Source organism: Streptopelia decaocto (genome assembly GCF_964273445.1).
Source record: "Streptopelia decaocto genome assembly, chromosome: 1".
Taxonomy (NCBI): Eukaryota; Metazoa; Chordata; class Aves; order Columbiformes; family Columbidae; genus Streptopelia; species Streptopelia decaocto.
This window is the reverse complement of record NC_138663.1, coordinates 58,768,764-58,790,711: the sequence shown is the minus strand read 5'-3', so window position 1 is coordinate 58,790,711 and position 21,948 is coordinate 58,768,764. Positions and strand designations below refer to the sequence as shown.

Below are 21,948 nucleotides of genomic sequence, written 5' to 3'. Positions count from 1 at the left end.
AGGATTTAAAACAGTAGTCTGACAGTATTTTATTGTTTAATTTTAGAGAAAATATTTCACGAGGCTTTTTTTCTTTTTCCTCAATGTTTCCTAAGGTTTCCTATATTTCCAGACCAGACCTAGAACGCGAATAGATACATTTGGAGTTTTTTCAGAAAGTTTTGGGGATTCTTCTGGATTTCTAATTCTTCTCTTTTATTTCCTCCCCCTTCAGATGTGGAAAAATAAGTAGACTGGATAGAAAAAGAGAGGAATATTAGGGAGAGCTTTGGCTGTTGAGAGATCCCATGATACTGCATTTTGACCTTTGAATATTTTTCCTAACTTCTTTATACGCATATTTGCAATCCACAAACATTTCCCTATATTTAACTGCATAACACTCCAACACACCTATTCATCACCCATCTAAAAATACCACTGCCAGCTTGGAGACCAGACGCAGGAGGGATGAGGCTCACAACTGGAGGTCGCTGTTTTTTTTTGCTGAATGAAGGAGGCCCCTCTTTCTCTTGCATGTACAAGGTGGTGAAAAGGAAGAGCAGAAGCGTTAGGGCACGCTGGGCACCAATCCTGGCACCAAGAAATATTCCCCCCTCGCTGCCTTCCAGTGAAGACCGTAAGGTCTTAATGTAAGCCAAACTGGGAGAACCACCCCATGCTGAGGTGCATGCGTAGGCCTGCAGAAGGGTTGTATCTCTTGAGCCACATGGAGGAATAAACTGTGGCTTATGATGTCATCCAAACTGTGTCTTCATGCATAGTTAGTAGGTAGAAAACTGTTCGGGGCTTGCTTTGAGTCTAAAAATGACCAGTCTGCTATGGCTTTCCTGGGTGAGAAGTTTGCCACCTGGTCTTGTGCAAACCACGGTGACTGCTGCTGGTGGCGCTGGTGGTATTACTCTGAGTGTTAACCACAACAATTAGGCATTTTTATTTTAAACTAGGATAATCTGAAGATGCAGATGCGACATATGGCTACTGATCTCAGAGGGTTTTAGGCTTTTGGATGTTGTTTAACTTAGAGTGGCTCCCAGATATGCTCTTCAGGCCGTTTTTTCCCCCACATCATCACTCGGGTCTTAGCAAGGTTTTCCTTTTTGCCACTGGAAAAACGCCACCCTTCCCCATCATCCTCTCTTTGCCTCCGCAGTGCTGAATGTATATATTTCCAAACTAACAGCGTCCCAGTAGATTCTGGCACACTTTAGGGATGAAAGGAAGGGTTACTGCTGTGTAAGTAGGAATGTGATTGTGCATACCAATACTGTTTTTCATTTCTCCTCATTGCCCCAGCTGAAAGTCTTTATCCCCTCCCTTGCCTTTTCATCTAGTGTCAAACCTCTGCAACCAACAGGAAGGAGCGCTGCAGGAGCCATAGAAATTGATTCATGTCCTGTAAGTAAGAGGTTAAATCTAGGCTTAGAAGCAAATGCCAGGGTGAAGGTGCTTGCTGGAAGGGTGGCATTTGAAGGAGTGTTGTTGTAAGTGCTCTGCTTATTTACTGCCAGAACAAAAGCTCTGTTTGTTCAGATATTTTTTCTCAACCCAAGCAGCACCATAAAGAAAGGCCAAAGCTTATTGCCTGTCAACAGTTTGGTTCATGCAGCACAGTGCTGAGCTAAGTGGAGGTACTATCCAAAACCTGCTATTCAGATGGTAGCGCTCCCTTCAGCGTAGGGTTTGGCCACAGACTGGCAGCCTATGTGGCCACTTTCCAGATGTGGTGATACTTCTAGTTTTCAAGGGCTCTCCGCTGGGTTATTGCACAAGATATCTATGTCCACACTCCCCCATTGTTTTCTGGCTCTCTTGTTTGTGGTTCCTCCTCACTGCATTCCACACGTCATCCACTCTGTGTATGTTGAGGTGCCCCTTCGACCCCCAGCAGAGAACAAAAGACAGATTAATGCAGTGCTTAAATGCTAGGTAGTTTCTTGTCTCCATCAAATGTTAGCCGGTTGCAGGCTCCTTTAGCTGCTACTCTGTTCCCCCTGCAGCCCACTCTGGGCTGGAAATGAGCCTCCATTCGCTCTCTGCATCTGTGCACAAGAAAGGTAATGGGTTACTTAATAGCCCTAAACCACCCCCTGCTTTTTTTCCCTTCCCCCCGAGATACCCACGATTATAAACCATAAAGCAATGCTTTTATTTGTCAGTGGAAATGAAGCAGATAGGAGGATCATTTGAAAGTACCAGTTTACACCCTGCTAAGGCTTTACCTTCCCTTTCTCTGACCTGCTGAGAGGGATCATGGATTTCTATCATGGGTTACAGGGGCTGAACAGAGGCCGCTATCACTTGCCTGGGTTCCCATGTGCTGTCAGCACTCCTTTGGGGGCTCCCCAGTTCCCCCCATGGATAAGACTCAACCTCCTTCACCTTTCTGGGGGCCAAGCCTAGGTCTGTCCCCATGCAGATAATTTTGTTCTCTTATGGCTTCTACCTCATGCATTGAAGCCCACTCAGCTTTGATGGCTTGTATCAGGAATAGTGTGGCCAGCAGGACTAGAGAAGTGATTGTGCCACTGTATACAGCACTGGTGAGGCCCCACCTGGAATCCTGTGTTCAGTTTTGGGCCCTCATGATAAGAAGGACATTGAGGTGCTGGAGAGAGTGCAGAGGAGGGTGATGAAGCTGATGAAGGGTCTGGAGCACAAGTCTGATGAGGAGCGGCTGAAGGAGCTGGGATTGTTTAGCCTGGAGAAAAGGAGGCTGAGGGGAGACCTTATCACTGTCTACAATGGCCTGAAAGGAGGTTGTAGCATGGTGGGGGTTGGTCTCTTCTCCCAGGTAGCAAGTGACAGGACAAGAGGAAGTGGCCTCAAGTTGTGCCAGGGGAGGTTTAGATTGTATTTTAGGAAAACTTTCTTCATGGAAAGTGTTGCCAGGACGAGCACACTTCAGCTGGCCTGTTCAGCCACGGGGGGGCTCTTAAATTCAGAGTTTGAGGACATGGGTCTACATCAGGCCAAAGAAAATCCAAATGAAGTCCATAAGGCAGTGGCAGTCTGCAGAAGGAAGGCTCTGCATTAGGTTGGCAGATGAATAGCTATCCAAGTCAAAGCTTGTTTTGTTTGGAGTTGATGTGGTTTAAGGGGAATCAAACACAAACATCATGCTTGCCATGTTGGATTGGAGATTTTGAAGGTAATAGTGTTGTTATAGTAGGTATGTGAACTTGAGAAGGTTTAATTATTACTGTGGCTTTTTTATGGGATATATCCAATCCCTAATTTCTCAGTCTTCAAAGGATTTGGAAACAACAAATCTGACACAAACACTTACTCCGTAATATAAATAGAATCTTTTTGTGATGGTAGGATAAGTGGAGATAAAAGGTTAAACGATCTGTGGGAGGCCGCAGGGAAGCCAATGTCAGTAAATGGGCTGCTCATATCACCGTCGTGTCTATTGACGTTGAATTCCAAGTTTGGGTCCACAGCTCCTTCATTGGCTCTTCTGTGGGAATGATGAATGGGTGTTAGGAGAAGAAAAAATTGCCTGGGTAGGAAATTCCCATAGGGGCATGACGTGGGCAAGGTGAGATGGCAGACATGGGGAGATTTCTGCAAGGTGAGCTCGATGGTGAATCTATTGCATGTGGGATGCTCCACTGATGGTGGGTTGTGGCACCCCAAGCGCACCCAAACCCTGAGGCAGCTGGCTCTTGAATCTGGAGTATACTGTGTGCCAAGAATAGCATAGCTTTATGTTTGAAGATACTTTGTACTAAGTGAAATACATACTAAATGCTTTCTAGCATGCACTCATCCTAGCTCTCTGCACACTCCTTTCCTGGTATAGCTGGGTTGTCTTGAGTTAACGGTAGAAAGACCTCCAATAAATCATTTGAGGAAAGGTTTCGCTCGAGCTGCTTTTGCTCAGCTGACTTTTGAAACATGGAGATTGATGCAAGACCAGAGGCAGAGCAAACATGGAGGAACAGCACAGCTGAAACTGAGAGTGTAGCTACGCTCGGGCAGCTGACTGAGCGGATGGCTGGAGGCAGTCTGCTGTGGTAGAGGAGACACAGTTCAGCTACTTGTGTTCACCTGCATTCATGCACTTACAGGCATATGCTGGGGTGAGCTCTAGCAATGCATCACTTTGGTGCAGAAATTGGAGGCAAGAAGGAGGTAGAATGGGAGAGAGACTTAGCTACAGTGTGGGAAGGATTCAGGGTGGCCATGACTACTAGGCAGCAGTCAGATGAATACACCATAGTTTATTATCAGGGTTATAATTCATGTTTTCAATACAGTCTGTTTTCAATACAGAGCTGGTTCTGAGCAAAACCATAGATCCAGGACTTCTATACTGAGGTGTGAAACGGATCCAGGTCAAGAAAGTTAGTTTTGCACCTGGCTCACACTCTTGTAAGGGGCCAAACTTCAGAAACTACTGGCCATGACATGAAGCTGGCAGTTGGAGTGCAGGTCCCTAATAGATATGCCTCCTTTTCATGTTCTGGATGGGACACAGGAGGGTGTTACAGACTCTGAAGGACAGATACAACTCCATTCTATGGCTCTGGTCCCTTCTTTGCAGGAGAAAATGTTCACCCAGGTAGCACAGCATAGTGTTAACACTGCTGCTGTCAACATGCCCCACTGCAGGGCATGATTCCTGAGACCAGGCTACACGCATTGGAGTCACAGATGGCCAGAAGGATGATCAGACCAGCATTGTCAAACTGATAGGTGCTGCCTGCAGGATGCTGTTGTGCAAGAAGCATGGCCTGGCGCTGCTTCTCACGGTGCCCTGACGGGGCATTGCATGGCAAGAGGTCTGCGGAGACAACAGATCCTACTCCTTCCCCTGGGCTTTGAAGGAAAAACACAAGCCAAAGAACTGTGTGGCTTGTTTTCCGTGTGCAAAAATATCGTTGTTAAGTTGTTCTTGCGGTTTTAGGACATGTTGTTGGAACAAAGAATATCTCGAGGTAGGTGTCATAGGGAGTGGCCATTTAAGGATCGGTCCAGCGTCATTGACCTCTGGGTCATGGTTGTGCAAACACACACCCAGCTGAATGTTTTAGGCTGTGGAAGTCTTTCCCTCTGAAAGCAGCGAGCCTGCTCCTGGGCAGGCATGTTTGTGAGGTTGGGTCCATCGTGACAGACCATAAAATCCCTCAGAAATAGGCATTGGGCGTCTATAATTTCCTCTTTCTTCCTTCTCTTTTTGTTTTTCTTCTTCCTCCCCACACCCCCAACGATGTTACAAAATTGGAAACAGACGTGTTACTTTTTTTTAAGTTTGGGCTCTAAAATAGTATGAGCAGTGATAATAGCTTTTACTGAAGCCAAACATAGTAAAAAACAAAATTGCGTAGCTTGTTGGTGTAGAGAGGGCTCGAGCAGTCCAGTTGTATGCTGTATGTTGTTGAATATACCACCCCTGTACAGGCTGGAGCAGCTTAACTTTCCCTGTCACATCACATCTTTGACTTGAAGTCAGTGAAGCTGTTCCTTAAATATGCAGTTTTGCCTTAAACCAGGCCCATGTCACAACATGCGCATTACATAATATTTTCAATCTTTAAATCAAATGTATGTGGATCTTGCATTCATAAACCGTGCTGAACTGACAGCAGCAGCAATGGGCAAGTCCTGCTTTCATTGTGTAGAGGGTGAAATGCTGGCAGCTACAGCAGCAGCTCTCCGCACGCTGCGGTGCATTTGATGGTTTTTTGGGTCCTTTGCTAGCTGCCATGCAAGGCACGGTGCTTCTCCTCCGGGCTGACAAGCTCCATCCAGCGTGGAGCTACGTTGCTGGAGCTCTTCTCCGTCCTGACCTGGGGCTGCAAGGCAGTACCGGCCTGGGGCTTCTCGTCACCTTTGCTGCCCTCCAGTTCTGGCTTCCCAGCTTTGACAACAAAAATATCCTCAAATATCCCCACCCCATGCAACATGATGTCGTCCTCACCCTGGCTGTGCTAGCAGAGAAATTTGTGCGTTGGCTCGCTTGGCTTACATTGCGTACATTGTGGAAGTGTTTATTTGTTTTGAATTAAAACCAAAATAAAACTGGCAAGGTCTTTTGTCAGGCAGAGCGGCTCCCCAGTCTGTTCCTCGGATGGGTTGCAGGTGGTGGAACAGGAGCGAGAGTGAGCGCAGGGGATCCCCACCGGCCCCTTGTGCCGTGGCGCCACAGCCCTCAGGAGGCACATCCCTGGAGTTACAAGATTGACTCAACTGCTGGGATTTTTGTTTTTTATGGGGTTTTTTTGGAAATGACGCACTTAGGAATTTCTTGGCCTTCCAGATACACTCAGCTGATACATCTGAGACGTTTTCAGGGCCAAAAAAGATGCAGAAGCGCCACCAGTGGTGTGAGCAGGTAACCTCCCCTTGCAGAGTATTGCTGTGTCCGAATGCAGTCTGAAGGGCAGAGACAGCTGACATGAAGTGATAAAGGGGCTTTATGTCTCCATACTTGGCCACAAATTCAAGGTTGCCCTCAGCGTTCAGATATACTGTGGCTTTTACAGCTGGCAAGGAGACCAAATATAGGTTGCGTTTCCCAGATGAGACTTCAGCTGGTCAGCTGCTGGAGACCAGACCAGTGAGTACCATCATGGAACTGTTTTCATGTCTGTGGGCTTTGGGATGCCCTGGCCAGAATCAAAGAGGGTTTCAACTCTTAGTATATTCTTTGGAAGAAACGAGAGAAGCAAAACTCCGTTTAGCAAGGAAGAACAGAAGCAGCAAAACATGCTAGGGATTGAAACACCACACGTGCATCTTGAACCAGATGTTGTACTACGCTACATTTTACAGACTATGCGTAAGTACTACCATACACCGTGTGCGTGCGCCTGTCAGCTCCCATGTCCCTTCTTGGCACTGATCCTGGTGCATACATATGCTCTGGCAGTCTCTGCCCTGAAGAATTTGCACCGTAACTGGATGCTGCCGGAGGAGGAAAAGGGCACCAGGGCATGCAGTGGTTTGTCCACTTTGGAATAAAATAAGAGAGCGGTGATTCCTGTCCTGCTTCCAGTGCTCTGCCTGTTGGGTACCAGGATTATAATGCAATTTTTATGCTTACTTACTGCCCTCTGTAAAGCTCAATGCTTTATAGGTATTGATTATTTAAGCCTTGAGTTGTCTCTGATAGAGGAATGTTATAATAATTGTTAATATAGAAATTACTTGACATGTAACCAGAGATAATATAGCAAAGGCAAAAGCAAGATCTGAGCCAATCAATTTTTGGTATAATGTAATTAAATGAGGCTTAAACATAAAAAGCATTAATTCAGCTTTAATAGCATGGATCAGTTTGTGTTTCTTAAGAAGCAGTTGAGGAAACAGAATAAATGAGTGAACTCCTGGCCATATTGAAACAGATGGGAGCTCTGCCATTGATTTTGGCGAGGTTGGAGTTTCTCCAGCCTTGCATCAGCAGCGATGCTGAGCTGCCCGTCCTGCCCACGTCATTCTTCCTGCCGCCTTCCCTCCTTACTCACCGTGCAGCTTCCTCGCGTGCAGGATGTGTCATCGAAGTCACATCACCCCAGCACTCGGGGAGGGATGGGGATGAAGTAATGCTGCTGCCTGAATCTGGGCCTAAATTGCGTCCTGATTTTTATCCATCATTTGGTGCAGAAGTCAGAGGAGTTCTCTGGTGCTTTCTGTCTCAGTCCAAGTTTAACCACATGCTTTAGTGCTGTAGTGGCTTGGGTCTGAAAAGGCTGAATTTAGTATAACTCCTTTTTGTCTGCTTTTGCTATTATTGTTAAATCCAAACGTTGCAGCCAGCATTTCCACACTTTTTTGTTTTCCTTTTGGAGAAAAATAAATAATCAAAAAAGGAATTTACTCATGCTGTCAGCAATGTTGCTAGCAGTTAAATTGGCCTGTGCTAAGCTTGGCAGCGGACATCTGCTGTGGAAGAGTGGGCTGAGCGAAGGGGGTCCCAAACTTTCCTGCTGCTGGGGTTGCCTGCAGATAATTTTCTGCAGGATTGGGGAATCATCTCAGGGGCACATCTGTTTCTGCCACGGACCTGATCCTGCAGGCTTTCGACATGCACAGCTGCTCTCGGAAACGATGAGCATGCAGGGCTGCAAGATTGGTCCTGTCACGACAATTTCCTGGCAGAGGGAAAAGACAAACTATTTTTAAATGAAAGCTTTGAATCAGAGGAATATTGCAGAGTGCAGCAAAAAATCGTGTCAAAACCCTGAAATCATGTACTCGGCAGTTTTCTCATGCCAGCGGTTTTCTTCTCATGGTTTTAAGGCTGTGATTTTGGAGGATTGGGCTGAGCATTTTTCAGCGAGACGTTTCTATTCTCCGTGGTGCACATTATCGCAGCAGCAGCATCATTTTCTGTGCGAGTCAGCCTGGAGAGAGGTGATGTGCTGTGATGTGTTCACAGGGGTGGGACTTTGCAAAAAAAACCTGTAGCTCTGCTTTGCACACAGTTAAAATGGTTCTCCTTTAAGTTTGCCCAGGAGTTCATTATTCACCTTTTCTTTTCCCCAGATTTGGTTTTATATTCCTACCTCGGTGCACATTTCCAACTCCTCCTTCCAAGTTTCAGTGCTCAGTGGTCACTTGGGAAAGGTAGATAACAGAAAGTGTGCGACTTCTTCTTAATGCTGGGAAATTATGTCCTCTTTTCCCATCACTCGTTTTTGTACAGCTTAAGAATGACCCAAAGGGCTCTTGCTCCGATTTTCATTTAAAACAAACCATCTGATTTGATCCGAGATCATTATTTACCCCCAAAGCACTCTCAAAGCGATTTGAAAATGTGAAAACAGTCACTTTATAACCACAATTGTTTCCCTGCTTTTGATAGAGTGGTCACCAGTCAATAAATGTAAAATTCACTGCTTTGGAGGGACATGCTGTAGTTAATTAGTTACAATCAGTACGGCGCTCAGAGACTCACTGCTGCTTGCCTGTATATTTGACTGCTAATCTCGCTGGCTTTGCTGATCCTGGTCCATATATTGCGGCTGGTTTCCCACACCCACCCTGCCAGGATGCACCCAGAACCACATCGGTGCATGGAAGACGACGAGCATCTTTCTCTTGGGCCATTTTCTGTGCTCTGGAAACCTGAGGGGCTGGGTGAGCCTGCTTGACAGGTTTTGCTCTTCTGCTAACGTGAAGTTTTCTAGGCCCAGCCTGGGCTTAAAAACTGTAATTTCAGTTGCACGTTTCTGATATTGTCTTTTAGCAGTTTCTTTTCCCCTTCTTTTCCTCACCCACGTGTCCCTTTGTGCACTCCTGCAGTGCTCTCTGCCTCATCCAGCTGCCTCCTTCCTTGTGTCAAGGGGCTGCATTTCCATTCAACCCCCTACCCAGGAGCGTACAGCTTTTGGCGCCACTCTGCATCGTCCCCACTGGTCCTTTTTGGAACTATGGGGTTTTGGCAGCCCCTAAGGTCTGCCTGTAGGTAGCTGAGACCCCAGCCCTGGTGTACTGGCTCTCCAGTGGTGCTGAGGGAGACCAGGCTGGTGCTGCTGACACACCATATTTGCAGAAACCCATCATCTCCCCCAGGACTCTGAGGCTTGTCTGTAGCCCAGGTATGTTGTGCCATGCCACATAAACCACTAGGCAAAGTCCAACATGGTGATGATCAGTGCACAGGATCCAATCCTACCATTTACTGTTTGCATATGTGAGTTTAAATGGAAGGAAAAAACAACCCCTGGTATGCCTTTTGGGTTGAAAACTTCATGGAGAGGCAGCCAAAAAGCCTGGCATTCACCCTGCTTTTGCTTTTTTCCAGGTGACCTGGTGTCTCGAGCGATGCACCACCTCCAGCCCCTCAATGCCAAGCAGCATGGGAACGGGACGCCGATGCACCAGAAGCAGGGATCACTCTACTGGGAGCCGGAGGCTCTATACACCCTCTGCTACTTCATGCACTGTCCGCAGATGGAGTGGGAAAACCCCAACGTGGAGCCGTCAAAAGTCACACTGCAGACCGAGAGGTAAGAGCCGCCGTACGGCGGTTAGTGTCGTGGTGAAGACGTTTCATTAATAAATCAGCCTGGATGGCTAATTGCTAATTATAGCTTGTGCGTGAGAGGCTGCGGAGCAGTCTGGTTTGGTTTAGCATCACCTCTTTGAAATCCGTTTCTCTCGCCGAAACGCTGCGTGGCTGACCCAATATATATCAAAAGTGACACCCAGTGGCTACATACAGCAAATTGGTTCCAGATGTGCACTCAAGAGAGATTTCCTTTTCCTTTCGTTGTTGCTCAGCTATTCTGTGTTTTGGAAAAGAAAATGAGAACTTCTATTTCTGGCCTAGCAGGTTCGGGTTTAAATGTGTTTTTTCTACACTTTAATAGGGCTTGACAGCTGCGATTGGGGAAGTGGAAAATGAATAGAGTAGTGTGTAGAAAGGAGAAGTCGTTAAAGATGCTGTGAGGAGGAGCTGGGTGCAGGAATAACCTTGGGGCTGCCCCGGCCAGCGATGTGGCAGGCTCAGGCTGTGCTGCTGTTGGCCCTGCCCCAGGGATGGCTGGTGCAGGGGGGGGACACGCCTGAGGCCCTGTCCTGACTCAGGATCTGTTGTAAGGTGAGAAGAAGATGCCACTGAAGCCAGCGATGGGGTCACCAAATACCAGCAAGCAGGCAGGCAGGATGCCTAGCACTGGGCGGGTCTGCACCTGGGCACCCCAGAAAGCAACCGGGACACCTTGCTGACCAAGAAAATAAAGCCATTTCCTGTCAAAAGCCCAGCAAACTGTCCAGTAACACAAGCCTCCATTTGTGTGCTGAGGCACGTGGTGCTATTCCCCGGCCATGCTTCTCGCCAGCCCTAAACCAGGCGAGAGAGGTGACTGGTGTTTGAAAAGTGCTGGGAATTCATTTCTAGAATGGTATTGTGGTGATGCACACACAAACTGCTTTTTTAACCTGGGCTTCACATTTGCATCGCAATGTATATATCGAGCTGTACATGTGAGCTCAACTCTGGTCTGCACGTGTGCCCCAAGAGCTGTGCATATGGGTCTCGGTTTTTGTTTCGGTGTGAGGTCTGCATCTCAAAAGCAGCGTTTGAAAACCTCATTGTATGCATAGTTGTAAATGGTATATAATATGATCTCTCCGTGGAAATGATATTATATTGATTCACAGAATAGCATACAAGATGAAACTCTGGCATTAATGATGTTACTGGGAATTTTGCCATTTGCCTTTGGATGGCATTTTGTTTCTTTTCAAGTTGGGGTCGCTCCATGAGCATGCTTGTCGCTTTTTATTCTATTGTTTCCAAAGTGTGAAAAAAAAAAAAAAAAAGTAGGGAAGTGACAAGAATCCAGAATTTTCTCTTTTTTCTAAATTTGTTTTAATTTCATGATTTGGCGTCCAGCCTTGTTATTGCAGAAGTCTAACTTGTGTCCAAGGGTGTTTAGTGTGCACAAAAAAGATTAAAAAATAGAAAATACCTTCACCTGATCTGTAGTCCACATCTGTGGGAGTAGTGCCACTGGAACAAGTGGGAGTATAAAGGTGAATAATACTGAGGCTCTGGTTTTGTAAGATTTCTGCAGACTTCCCTGTGGAAAGTGAAAAGTGCAGGAATATTTAAAAAATCACTTAAAGCATTTTCTTCAATAGGTTTTACTTTCTCTGAGGTTGCCTTAATACACGTTATCTTCATAGAGCACTTGAAACGCTGATTATTTAAAGTGATTGTTCTTCTTTGCTTTATTTTGAACACTCCATCTGGCAAGACGTCTTCCTTTGGCAGGGCAGTTTAACAACTGCGGTGTGCGGTTAGGGCCAGAGCAAGTACTCGGTGTTATTGCCAAGAGCTTGTGGTCATTTTTGGAAGGCACAGATACTCCTCCTGTTGCCTAATCAAACATGCGTTAGTACTTAACACTGGAGTGGGAGAGATGCAGGGTTAAGCATGAGCCCAGATATTTCCATGGGGTTGTGCTCTGGAGCTTCATCAGCTGGATGCACCCATCCTGTGCTGCCTGGAGAAAGGATCAGTGAAGCTGACTTTTTTGTCCTTAGTGCTCTGAGGAGCCTTCCTACCTATTATCCATCTTTTTGTTTACATGCAAGCATGCTTTGCGGTCCATGACTTACTTCTAGTGGTTTGGGTTTCCGTGGTGGGTTTTCGTGCACTGTGGGGGTGCTGGTTTGTTAAACACAGCATTTTTATATGCAGAAACTTTGTGCCATATCTGTGTGACGTATTCCCTGTCATCTTCTCCAGCTGCGGCAATTGCTTTTATGCTGGAAGAAGCCCAGAAGGAAGCAAGGAGCTCCAGGAGTCTTACCCTATCCTTGGCCTTTCTGTGACCCTGTTGGTGCAGAGAAGCCAGGACTGCATGGATCTGGCTATAGGCAGTATTTCCATGAAACAGGGGTTGTCCTTGGCTCATGTTAAGCCAATTTGACTACTGTTTTGGCCCCCTTTTCCCTGACCATGTATGCCCAGGGCTGAGGGGATTGCAGGATGCAGCCAGAGATCACCCTCGGTGCTTGCAGGGCTTGGTGGCCCCATAAGAGCTGCTTCTGTCCTTCCCACCTGGATTTCGGCTCTGAACAGTATTAAAGAGCTGCAAAGGCTCTGCGTGTCCTTCTGCAGAGGCTGGAGATGGGAGGGAAGCCCATACAGTGGCAGTCCTGCCTGGCTTAGCACTTCCCAGCACAGAAAGCGGTACCTCCCTCAGAGTCTTGGGGGACGCATAAATGGGATGTTTACCTTTGAGTAAATCCGGCGTTTCATTTCTAGGGAGTGTTTCTTGATGTTTGTTCTTCATGGAGGTAAAGAAATGAGAATGCGGTGTGTTTTTAATAGTGGTTTTCTTTGCATAAAACAGAAGGGGAAAATGATTATGCAGGAAAGCTCTTGCTGGTGGGATGGCTTTTGTTGGAGGGTGTAGAGGTGGGAAGTGGCCAGAATTGCTCAGAAAACCTGGAAAAGATTCCCCACTTCCTAAATGCCAAAAAATCCAACCATAAGATGGATGTGTGACACCCTTCTACCCCAAATCCATATTCTTTTTTCAATCTGTTCACTTTGGAAGAGACCCTCTGATTTTTTGGATGTGTTGTTGGCACCAACGCAAACCAGTGCTGTTAGGGTAGGTTATCTAATGGCCCTGGGTACCATGTAGATGGCTGTTTTTGCAGGCATGGAGGTCCAGGGTGGACCTGTTCATGGAATCCCCCTAAAGCACCTAGCCAGGACGCGATGAAGACGTTTGTCTTGTGCTGGGTGTTGCTTGTGAAAGCTGTGCTCCTCCAGTGCCTCCACCTGCAAGTGGCTGTGGATTATTTAGGTTTGTTCATGCTTTTACTTTCCTGGGAATTTAAAAAAAAAAAAAAAGAAAAGAAATTGTAGATGAGGGGCCACTGTTACCAAGATTTCTTGCTTGCTTGCTGCTTCTGGTTTAATTAAAGGATCTGTCCTGTGGTTCTGTTTTGCTTCTCAGCCTCTATAACACTTACAAAATTATAGCAAGTAATCTCTTAAGCACCGGAAAGCTCAGAATCTGTAGTTGCAGATTTGTGCGATGGTTTTTTCCTGAAGTGGTTCCTTACCCACTGTTACCCACAGCTGTATTGACAAAGTCCTCATTACTTCCTAACTCTCCATGTTCCCCATTAACAACCCATTGAGAAGTGGCAGCTCAGCTGGTCCAGAACCACCCATTAATTCTGCTCACATGGCAGCAAAGTTCCTTCTCCAGTGCTTCCTCTGCTGCTCTGTCTTGGAGCAGCTTTAACTCCCTGTACTGCCCGGCAGCCTTCAGCTTTTCCCCTTGGGTCTTAATTGAGTTGGTGGATACATGTCTTTTTTTTAACCTTTTTCACTTTCCCTTTACTACTTTTCTCTGTATGTGGAGCAATCCCTTAGGAAACTCCCGTGGGCTGTTGCTTGCTTTTTGTTTTTTCTGCCTGCCTTGCATGCATGTGCACACACAAAAGCATACATGCCCCCTGCACATGCACACATGTACAAATTGTAGCCTGTAGTAGTTTGTGGTTAATGAGAAAGGTTTGGGTTATCATCTGAATTTATTTCGTGCTTCAGATAGTTATTAGTATACTTGGCGAATTAATGCGATGCAGCCCTTTTAATGAGAGGAGTGTTCCACTGCTGTAAAATAGCTCAAACTCTTTCAAAGCACCTTCATAACTGGTACAGCTCTGTCTGTGGTACATATTATACCCATAGAACAATTTCAGTAAGAAGATAACTAGGGATATGTGTCCCTGATTTAAATTATTGTGTGTTACCAATTTCAGGGGTAGAGCAGTCTCCAGGAAAGGCCAGCAGGGAGTGCAGGGAATGATGGGCAATACTGATGAAGAACAGGTAAAGCACTAGCACAGGGAGTGTGGAAGTCCTGCTAGGAAACCTGAATGAACCTTGCAGTGTGTATTTGAAGAAGGGATTACACATGCTTTATGTGCCAGTATGGCATAGCGCCCTGTAGCCCTATATATTTATATCCACTATTTAATTGAAAATTTCACATGGTAAAACCATGGCTCTGCTGAACTCAAAGTTAGCACCAGGGTTGATTTGATGGGGAACCGCTGAAAAGAAAACCCAAATCCATCCTTAGTCCTCTAGATTTGTGTCCTAATAACAAACTTCCCACTTTTAAAAAATCCCTTCAGGAGTGGGGTTGGCAGCTGGCTGCAGCATGTGAGATGGCACGTGTTACGAGAAATAGTTCATGCAGTATTCATAGCTCAGCTGTCAGATGGTATCTACATCTCATTTATCAAGCTAGACTTATGCTGTCCATGCAATGGCTATAGGATTTTTTTTGTTTTTAAGTAGAGGAAATCACATGCAGGACTGCAAGAACAGCACGTTACCTGTGCCGTTCTGTGCTGTGCTCCTGACACTGGTGAATCTTCAGGGATTTATGCCACAGCCAGTTGTGTCAAATCTCATGTCAAAGCTGCCTGTGAAATATTTCCCCGTTGTGGTTGCTGACCAGGTCATCACTTCGACTTGGTTGCATTTCAAGTCTCAGCCATTAATGTTTTTAATGCAGGGAGGGGCAACAGGGACAGTGCATTTGAATGCTGTATGTGAATTCAAAAACTGTGACTTGCAGATACCCTTGTGAGGACTCAGGAGCACCAATGTCTTGATACACAAAATCATAAGGTTAAACCCTCCCTACACCTAGGTGGGTCTCACTGAAGCTTCTGTGAGAGCAAGGAGATTTGATCCTTCAGCCTGAACAAAATACAGAATTCACTTTTTCAGAGGCTGGTTACTTGGTTCACCCTTAGCTGGGCTTCTGGGGTGGTGGAGGAGCTGCCTAGCATGGGGATAACTGCATGGACTCACCTGTTGCATCAGTCGGTTTTGCTGAGTCCCTGGGCAGGATTGGGACTGGCAGCTTTCTGAAGGCATCAGAAGGTATTTGATCTCTCTGAAGACAAGTAGCTTATGGTGTGAATATAAAATCTGAGTTTTGCAGCCCAGAAACCCATCTGAAATATATGGTAAATGTTGGGAAAACATGCTTTTCTGTCTTCCAGTAATACTAAAAATGGACTAGTATTGCATATATGGTTTCATCATATGTTCTAAATGAAAACTCTCAGAACTGAGGATACCTTTCAATTTGTATATTGAGATTTTCTTTAAAAAACACCCATGAAAACATAAACAACAAACTAAACATTGGTTTAAACATCTTTTCATAGTGTTGAATTTGCTGACTCATATCTGTAAGCAGAAACATCTCCCTACCTTTGTCTAGATAGGCTTTTTCTTGTAGAAGTACGGTTTTGGGAAGCACTGTTAACTCTTACTTGATTGCTTTTGCAATTTTAATCAGCTGTGACCTGTGTGTAGCACTTTGGCTGCAACTGCCACAAAAGTTTGCAGTCACCATCCTTAGCTGGAGTGATTGAGGAAACTTAATGGCTACCAGAACAGCGTGCTCCTCAATAGCTAAAGGATCCTGCAAACAGAAATCATCCAAAGCAATTGTAGTAACTGAAACATACAGAAGATGTTTGAGTTATAGCAACGTCAGGTCTATACAGCTGTGTCCGCTTCACAGCTGGTGAAACTGAGGAAGGGACAGCACAAGGCAGCTGTTGGAATTCACATCCAAATACGATTAGCCCTCAGGAATTCCTCCATTCCCATCGTGATGAAGACCATCAAGCCAGTCCTCTCCATAGCAGTGAGTGTGTGTGTGTGGTGGGGCAAGAGCTCCACATCTGCAGAAGAGGGAAGCTAGGGAGGAGTCACCCCCATAGTGGGAACTGGGAGGAGTGAGACAGAACACTGCCAAAAAGGAGGATTACTCTCTGCAAGGAAGAGGGAACGACTGGGAAGAGGAAGAACCGCTTAAGCAGCTGGGAAATGAAGGAGAAGAGGGCAGGGGGTGCCTTGCTCTTGGACGGGGCAGCAAGGTGGACCATGAAGTCAGAGTCAGTGGACAGCAGGAGAATCTGCACCCTGCAGAGGTGGTAGGGACTGAGAAAAAACAGAGCCAGGGGTTATTTGGGTCTGGGATTTGTAGGGGAGCTGGTTGTGGAGAAGAGAAGGCTGAGAGGGGGTCTCATCAGTGTTTATAAATATCTCAAGGGTGGGTGCCAAGAGGATGGGACCAGGATCCTTTCAGTGGTGCCCAATGATAGGATGAGGGGCAATGGGCACAGACTGAAGCACAGGAGGTTCCATCTAAACATGAGGAGAAACTTCTTTACTTTAAGGGTGTCAGAGCCCTGGAACAGGCTGCCCAGAGAGGTTGTGGAGTCTCCTTCTCTGGAAACATTCAAAACTCCCCTGGACACATTCCTGTGTGATTGCTCTGGGTGAACCTGCTTTAGCAGGGGGGTTGCACTAGATGATCTTCAGAGGTTGCTTACATCCCAAACCATTCTATGATTTTGTAGTGCTTTGTAACTCTGGTGTGGCAGCAAGCGGTATCCAAAAAGAGCTGTATCGGTCTCCTCACAGACCTGCACAAAAATAATGAAGTGTCCGATTGCATTTTACAGTGTCCATGTCTCATGCTCTTCCATCCGATGATTTGTCCTCTTTATGTACAGGTATGCTGCCACTGATAACAACAACAACAATAATAATAATGAAAAAGCCTGAGCTATTGCATATGCATGACGGGACTTTTAATATCTCTGTGTGCCAGCAAGCCAAGGAGGGAAATGGTGGGCAGCCCAGGTGTGCTGCACGTGGCTTGGGAGAAGTATGGGTTTCAGGCAATCTGCCATGCAGTTAAGTTGGGGCAATTGGAGTGGGTTATACCATATATTTAGGTTCCCCTCCCGTAACATCTGCTTTCCTTCCTGATGATTTTTTAGTTCAAAGTGCCCCAGAGACATCAGCCCTACAAAAACCAAGATAAGTTTGGTGACTGATTTGACGCAGAGGGTTTGTTGGCTGTGCTCTGAAGGTCGGGTGCTCAGGGGGAGCTGCCACATCTGAGGGTGATGTGGAGAAGGACGTGTGCTATCTGGGATAGGAGAGTAAGGAGAATGGTCGTCCCTTGTCAGGGGGTGCCAGTTGGGTATTGCCTGCAGATGTCTGCAAGGCACAGGAGCTCACGGGTCCGTGAGCCATCCCAAAATAGATGGAAGAGGAGCACCGGGCTGCAAGAGGGAACAGGGAGGGATGCTGCATGGAGGGAGGAATCGGTGACATGAGGGTTTGTGGGGTGCTCATAATTCCCTTTTCTGTTCAAATAGGGACCCAGGGAGGGCATGCTTCAAGAGGAGCCAGCTGTCCCCTTGCCAAGAACTGCAGGAGCAGTGCCTGGGAGGGTCCAGCCCTTTGGAATCTGCTTTTTATTGGCCTCCCACACCTCCCAGTTCTTTTGCGTGGGATGGGGTTTGCTCTATGCAAAGACCTCTCCCTGCATCCTGATCTGGCATCTTTTTCCCCTAAGATGACAGTTGAGGAAAATATGAGCCTGTGCCAAACCAACATCTTTTTTTTTGTGGGACATTACTTAAGCTCATGCTTAACTTTGAACCACAGTGAACTGAAGAGTACGGGAGCACATTTAAAGTGAAGCACAGGTACAGAGATGAGCTGGAGGAGGAGGTCAGAGCACTCACTGACCTGCACCCTGCCAAGGTGCTTCTGCAGCAGTCGAGCTGCTCCTGACTTTCCATATCCTCAGGCAGAGTGAAGCCCAGCACATTCCTACCGTGGTCAGATTAATTTAATTAAGATGTATGCTTCCAAAGCTTATAACTAGGTGACTTATCTGCTACATGTCTACTCTGGAACACAGAAGTACTGTACTCTCCAGGTTGTTACCTGCCTCTGTACCAGAGGCATATATATGCATCAACGATGATGCATTTGCCTGACGCGTTTGCGCACGGTGTTGTTTGAAAAGTGAAATATTTCTTGCTGATGCCACATTGTCTTGTGGGCTGTCACACTCCTATAACTTTGTGTTCCTCTTTCTTCTTTGGCACACAAACAGTATTTAAAAAAAATACTTCCCTTCACGTGGTGCATAGATTCTTGAAGGGTATTTTTAGCCTATTGCACTCAGCCATATTTGGTTCTCTTCTCAAAATGCAAATTCCCTGAAATGCTCAGATATGCAGTGATTTTTATTTCTTTTTCCTTGGAAAAAGAAATGTAAATATTGTGAGCAAACTCCACGTCCTCATGTGGGGACAGAAATTGGCCTTTAGAGAAAATCCTCCCATTTCCACATAACACTGATTCTCTTCCCTTTCAGGATTTATTGCACCAAATAGCTACATTAATTTCTATTTCCATGTTGAAGTTTGTAAAGCCAAGAAGGAAAAAAAAGTGCAATTTTATAGTGCAATTATCACAGTTCCTGTAAATAATGTTATTTGCTCTGCCATGTACTGTGGTGGGACAGATTTTCTGCTGGGCGAGTTTCTGACCTGCTCTAGAGGAGGCAGAAGCGTGAACCCCTTAGTCCCCTGTTCAGCCACGGCCCTCTGCTTTTCTATTTGCCCAGCAGATGTTCCAGGAAGGCTTCATACAAATATATCTTAATTTCTCTCATCCAGACCACATTCACTCATGCAAACCATAGCCTAGTATTGACTTTCCCTTTAATTGTTTTCCTAGCATCAAGTTTTGTGGGTAACTCCATGCATTTTTACGCTTCCAGTGTGATTTGCAGCTCCCTTTCTGCTCTTTGCTCAGCAAGTGATGGAAGCAACTCCCACTGATCACTTGTCCCCAGCTACTTAACACCACGAGAGAGGGTCCCTTCTGCTCCAAGGACACATGTTGCGGGTGACCTGAGAATCAGGTCACCTTCCAGGAGCAGATACACCCTTGGTTCTCCCCTCTCCCTCCTCTGACCACCACTGTCAGAACACATGGGCTGGGTTATGGAAATCGTATTCACGGGAGCTGTGGGACAAGAAGTTCTGCCCTTATCTGCCTCCTTACATGGCCGTGGGCAGGGCTGGGGAAAGCAAAGAGCCTTGTTAAAAAACGTAGCCTGGTTCTGAGGGATAGCGATGTGTTTGAATAGAATCATGATGAAAGTGGCAAGTCAGCCAAAGATGTGGTGTTTCGAAAGGAGGTGGTTCATTGAAGCGCTCGTGAGATTTGGGAACCCGGCATCCCAGGGAAAGTTAGTGGCCTCAGGGTTTCTCTGTCCTTCGGCACTTTTGAAATGCGTCATCCTTCCTTAAGGATATTAATATCAGAGCTATGTAAAGTTAAGTCTTCAAAAGAGAAATAAATGGCATAAGAGCTATAAATAGGAAAAGGATATTCCAGAATCAACATCCTCTTAAGTAATTTTTCTCAGGGTAGATCCTTTTGGGGTAAAGTTATATGTTTAAAGTGTAAAGTATTTGCCTACTGGGCGCCTAATCCAGACTTCACTTTTCATTTTTTTTTTCCCCATCTATTAAAAGGAACCGTGTAAGGGAAGGCAAGTAAGGCAAAGCAATAACAAATAAAAAGGAGCAGGAGAAGTGAAGGGAGCAAAAGCAGGGGATGATGCTGCACTAGAAGGAACATTTCCAGTATTAGGATGATATACTGAGCTAATAAACATAGGGAATATGGGAATATATAGTTAAAGAGCTGAGGAAAGGGAGCCACATAGGAAATAAGACAAAAGAAAAAGGTTCCAAAGAAGAAGATATGTGCAGATTAATTACAGACATTCCTTGAGGACAGTAGTCATTTACAAGTTTCATCTCTCTCTTATTTTTTTTTTTTTAAATTAATATTACAGCAACCTCTGTTAACATCCCTTAGCCATGGTATCTACGTCACAGTGTGGATGAAATAGTTTCACTGTGTCTAAACAGTTTGCAGCAGTTCTGACTAAACACAGAACTTCCAGTATAGTTTTTAAGTAGTTCTTGGGAAAGATTTATTATTTTGTAGTGATTTTGCAATTTTTAGAATTTTATAGTATATATTTCTTTATAAAGAGGGATTTATTTACCCTTCCTCATCCCTTCCATGCACAGACTTTGTCTCCTGCATACAGCTGTGGAGGAGGCACCCATTTTGCACACCCCAGCTAGGAGATCAAGCGGGCACCAAAACTTATTAGGGGTGGAAGAGCAGTTGCTGCAGCCTGAATTGGTCTGGGGATTTTGTCCACCTTGACCTAACAGGCAACGACCTTCCAAGATGATCAGCTGCAGATATTTTATTATTTTTATCTCCAAACTGGGACTTGAAGCTATGTTTCTCATTTAAGGTCTGGTATTTTTCTCTTGGTCCCCAAATAGTTTTTAACATAGATGAGGCAAACTGCATGCTGAGTGCTTCACCTGAGGCTTGCGCGTCTCTCGCTAGGATGTGGGGCTGTCCAGGTCTTGTGGAGTGAAGGACCATGTCTCTGATGGTGTCCTTGCTTTGCTCAAGTGGGTGCTGTGGCCTGGAGTCCCACCGTCCACTTTGTGAGCCGGTTTTGTGTATTTTTGCTCAAGTGGCAGAAGAGCTGGTGCCCAAAGGTGTCGTGGTTTGATACCGCTCAAAGTGAAATGAAACAGTCTGATTTCTGATGCTGCTCACAGGTAATCTCAATAATGCAGCGGGATCAGCTGCAAAGGTCCCCAGTTTCAGCACTGAGCACGAGGTGCACATTGTGTTAGTAGGAGGAGATGCTGGAGACTACCTCGTGCATCACCTCTCCACCCCTGGCATCTTGGGGCGGGGGCATCCCCTTTCTCTGCCCTGGTTCATTCTCCTGTCCCTGTTGCAAAGTGCCTGGGTAGCGCACCCACTCTGGTGTATCAGCTGAAGCAGGATGCGGTCTGGTGCCAGGCTTCTGCCCTCTTTTCGGGATACACCGTGTTAAGGACAGGGGGGCAGCGAGGGTGTACTGACCTCACAGGAGCCCCATAAATGAGCATGGCTCTTAAATCTGACTCTTCAAATAATCCTACTCCGGAGACAGGGTGAGACATCTTGATTTAGATGTGCTTTAAATTAGCTGAGCCAGTTTGCTCTCCCATGCTTTCGTTTTGCCTGTTCCCTTCTCTCTCTCTGTATATATAATATATTGTCACACACATATACACATGCACACACACCCCCTCCACCCTCTCTCTCTCTATATACCTGTTATTTTGCTGCTAGTGTACTGTAGCCCTCATGTCTGTGTGCTTTCCCAGGCCGTTCATTGTGCTGCCTCCCCTGATGGAGTGGATACGGGTTGCCGTGGCTCACGCGGGGCACCGTCGCAGTTTCTCGGTGGACAGCGATGACGTACGGCAGGCGGCGAGGCTCCTGCTGCCGGGAGTTGACTGCGAACCTCGACAGTTAAAGTAAGTCCACGTAAAAAAAGAATTTAAAAAATCGCCTGCTTTGTGCAAAACGTGTCTCTTCTTTCCTAGTGACAGCAGGCGAGCGAGCAGGCAGGCAGAGGGCTCTGTTATCGCCTTGAGAGGTGCATGGATGCTCGAGCTCGTCGCTCTGTGCGTTGCGAAATCGGCTCCTGGTATTTGCTCACATCCGTG

General features: G+C 46.1%; 1 protein-coding gene and 1 long non-coding RNA gene across 4 annotated transcripts in view; one reads left to right on the top strand and one right to left on the bottom strand.

The window, feature by feature from the left end:
• The window catches only part of ABTB3 (ankyrin repeat and BTB domain containing 3), a 175,841-nt gene that overhangs the window by 105,168 nt on the left and 48,725 nt on the right, over nt 1-21,948 (top strand). For 2 of the 3 annotated variants that reach the window (XM_082045621.1, XM_082045623.1), the window contains exons 3-4: nt 9,758-9,962; nt 21,604-21,756. In XM_082045621.1, coding sequence (XP_081901747.1) covers nt 9,758-9,962; nt 21,604-21,756 — 358 coding nt within the window. The remainder of the gene's footprint in view (nt 1-9,757; nt 9,963-21,603; nt 21,757-21,948) is intronic. The other variant, XM_082045622.1, reaches the window with a different exon arrangement.
• On the bottom strand, nt 11,386-21,690 carry LOC309436460. Its single transcript, XR_014183346.1, has 3 exons — nt 21,551-21,690; nt 15,320-15,465; nt 11,386-13,305 (listed from the first exon to the last, which is right to left on the bottom strand). It is a non-coding gene; the product is annotated as an uncharacterized lncRNA (long non-coding RNA).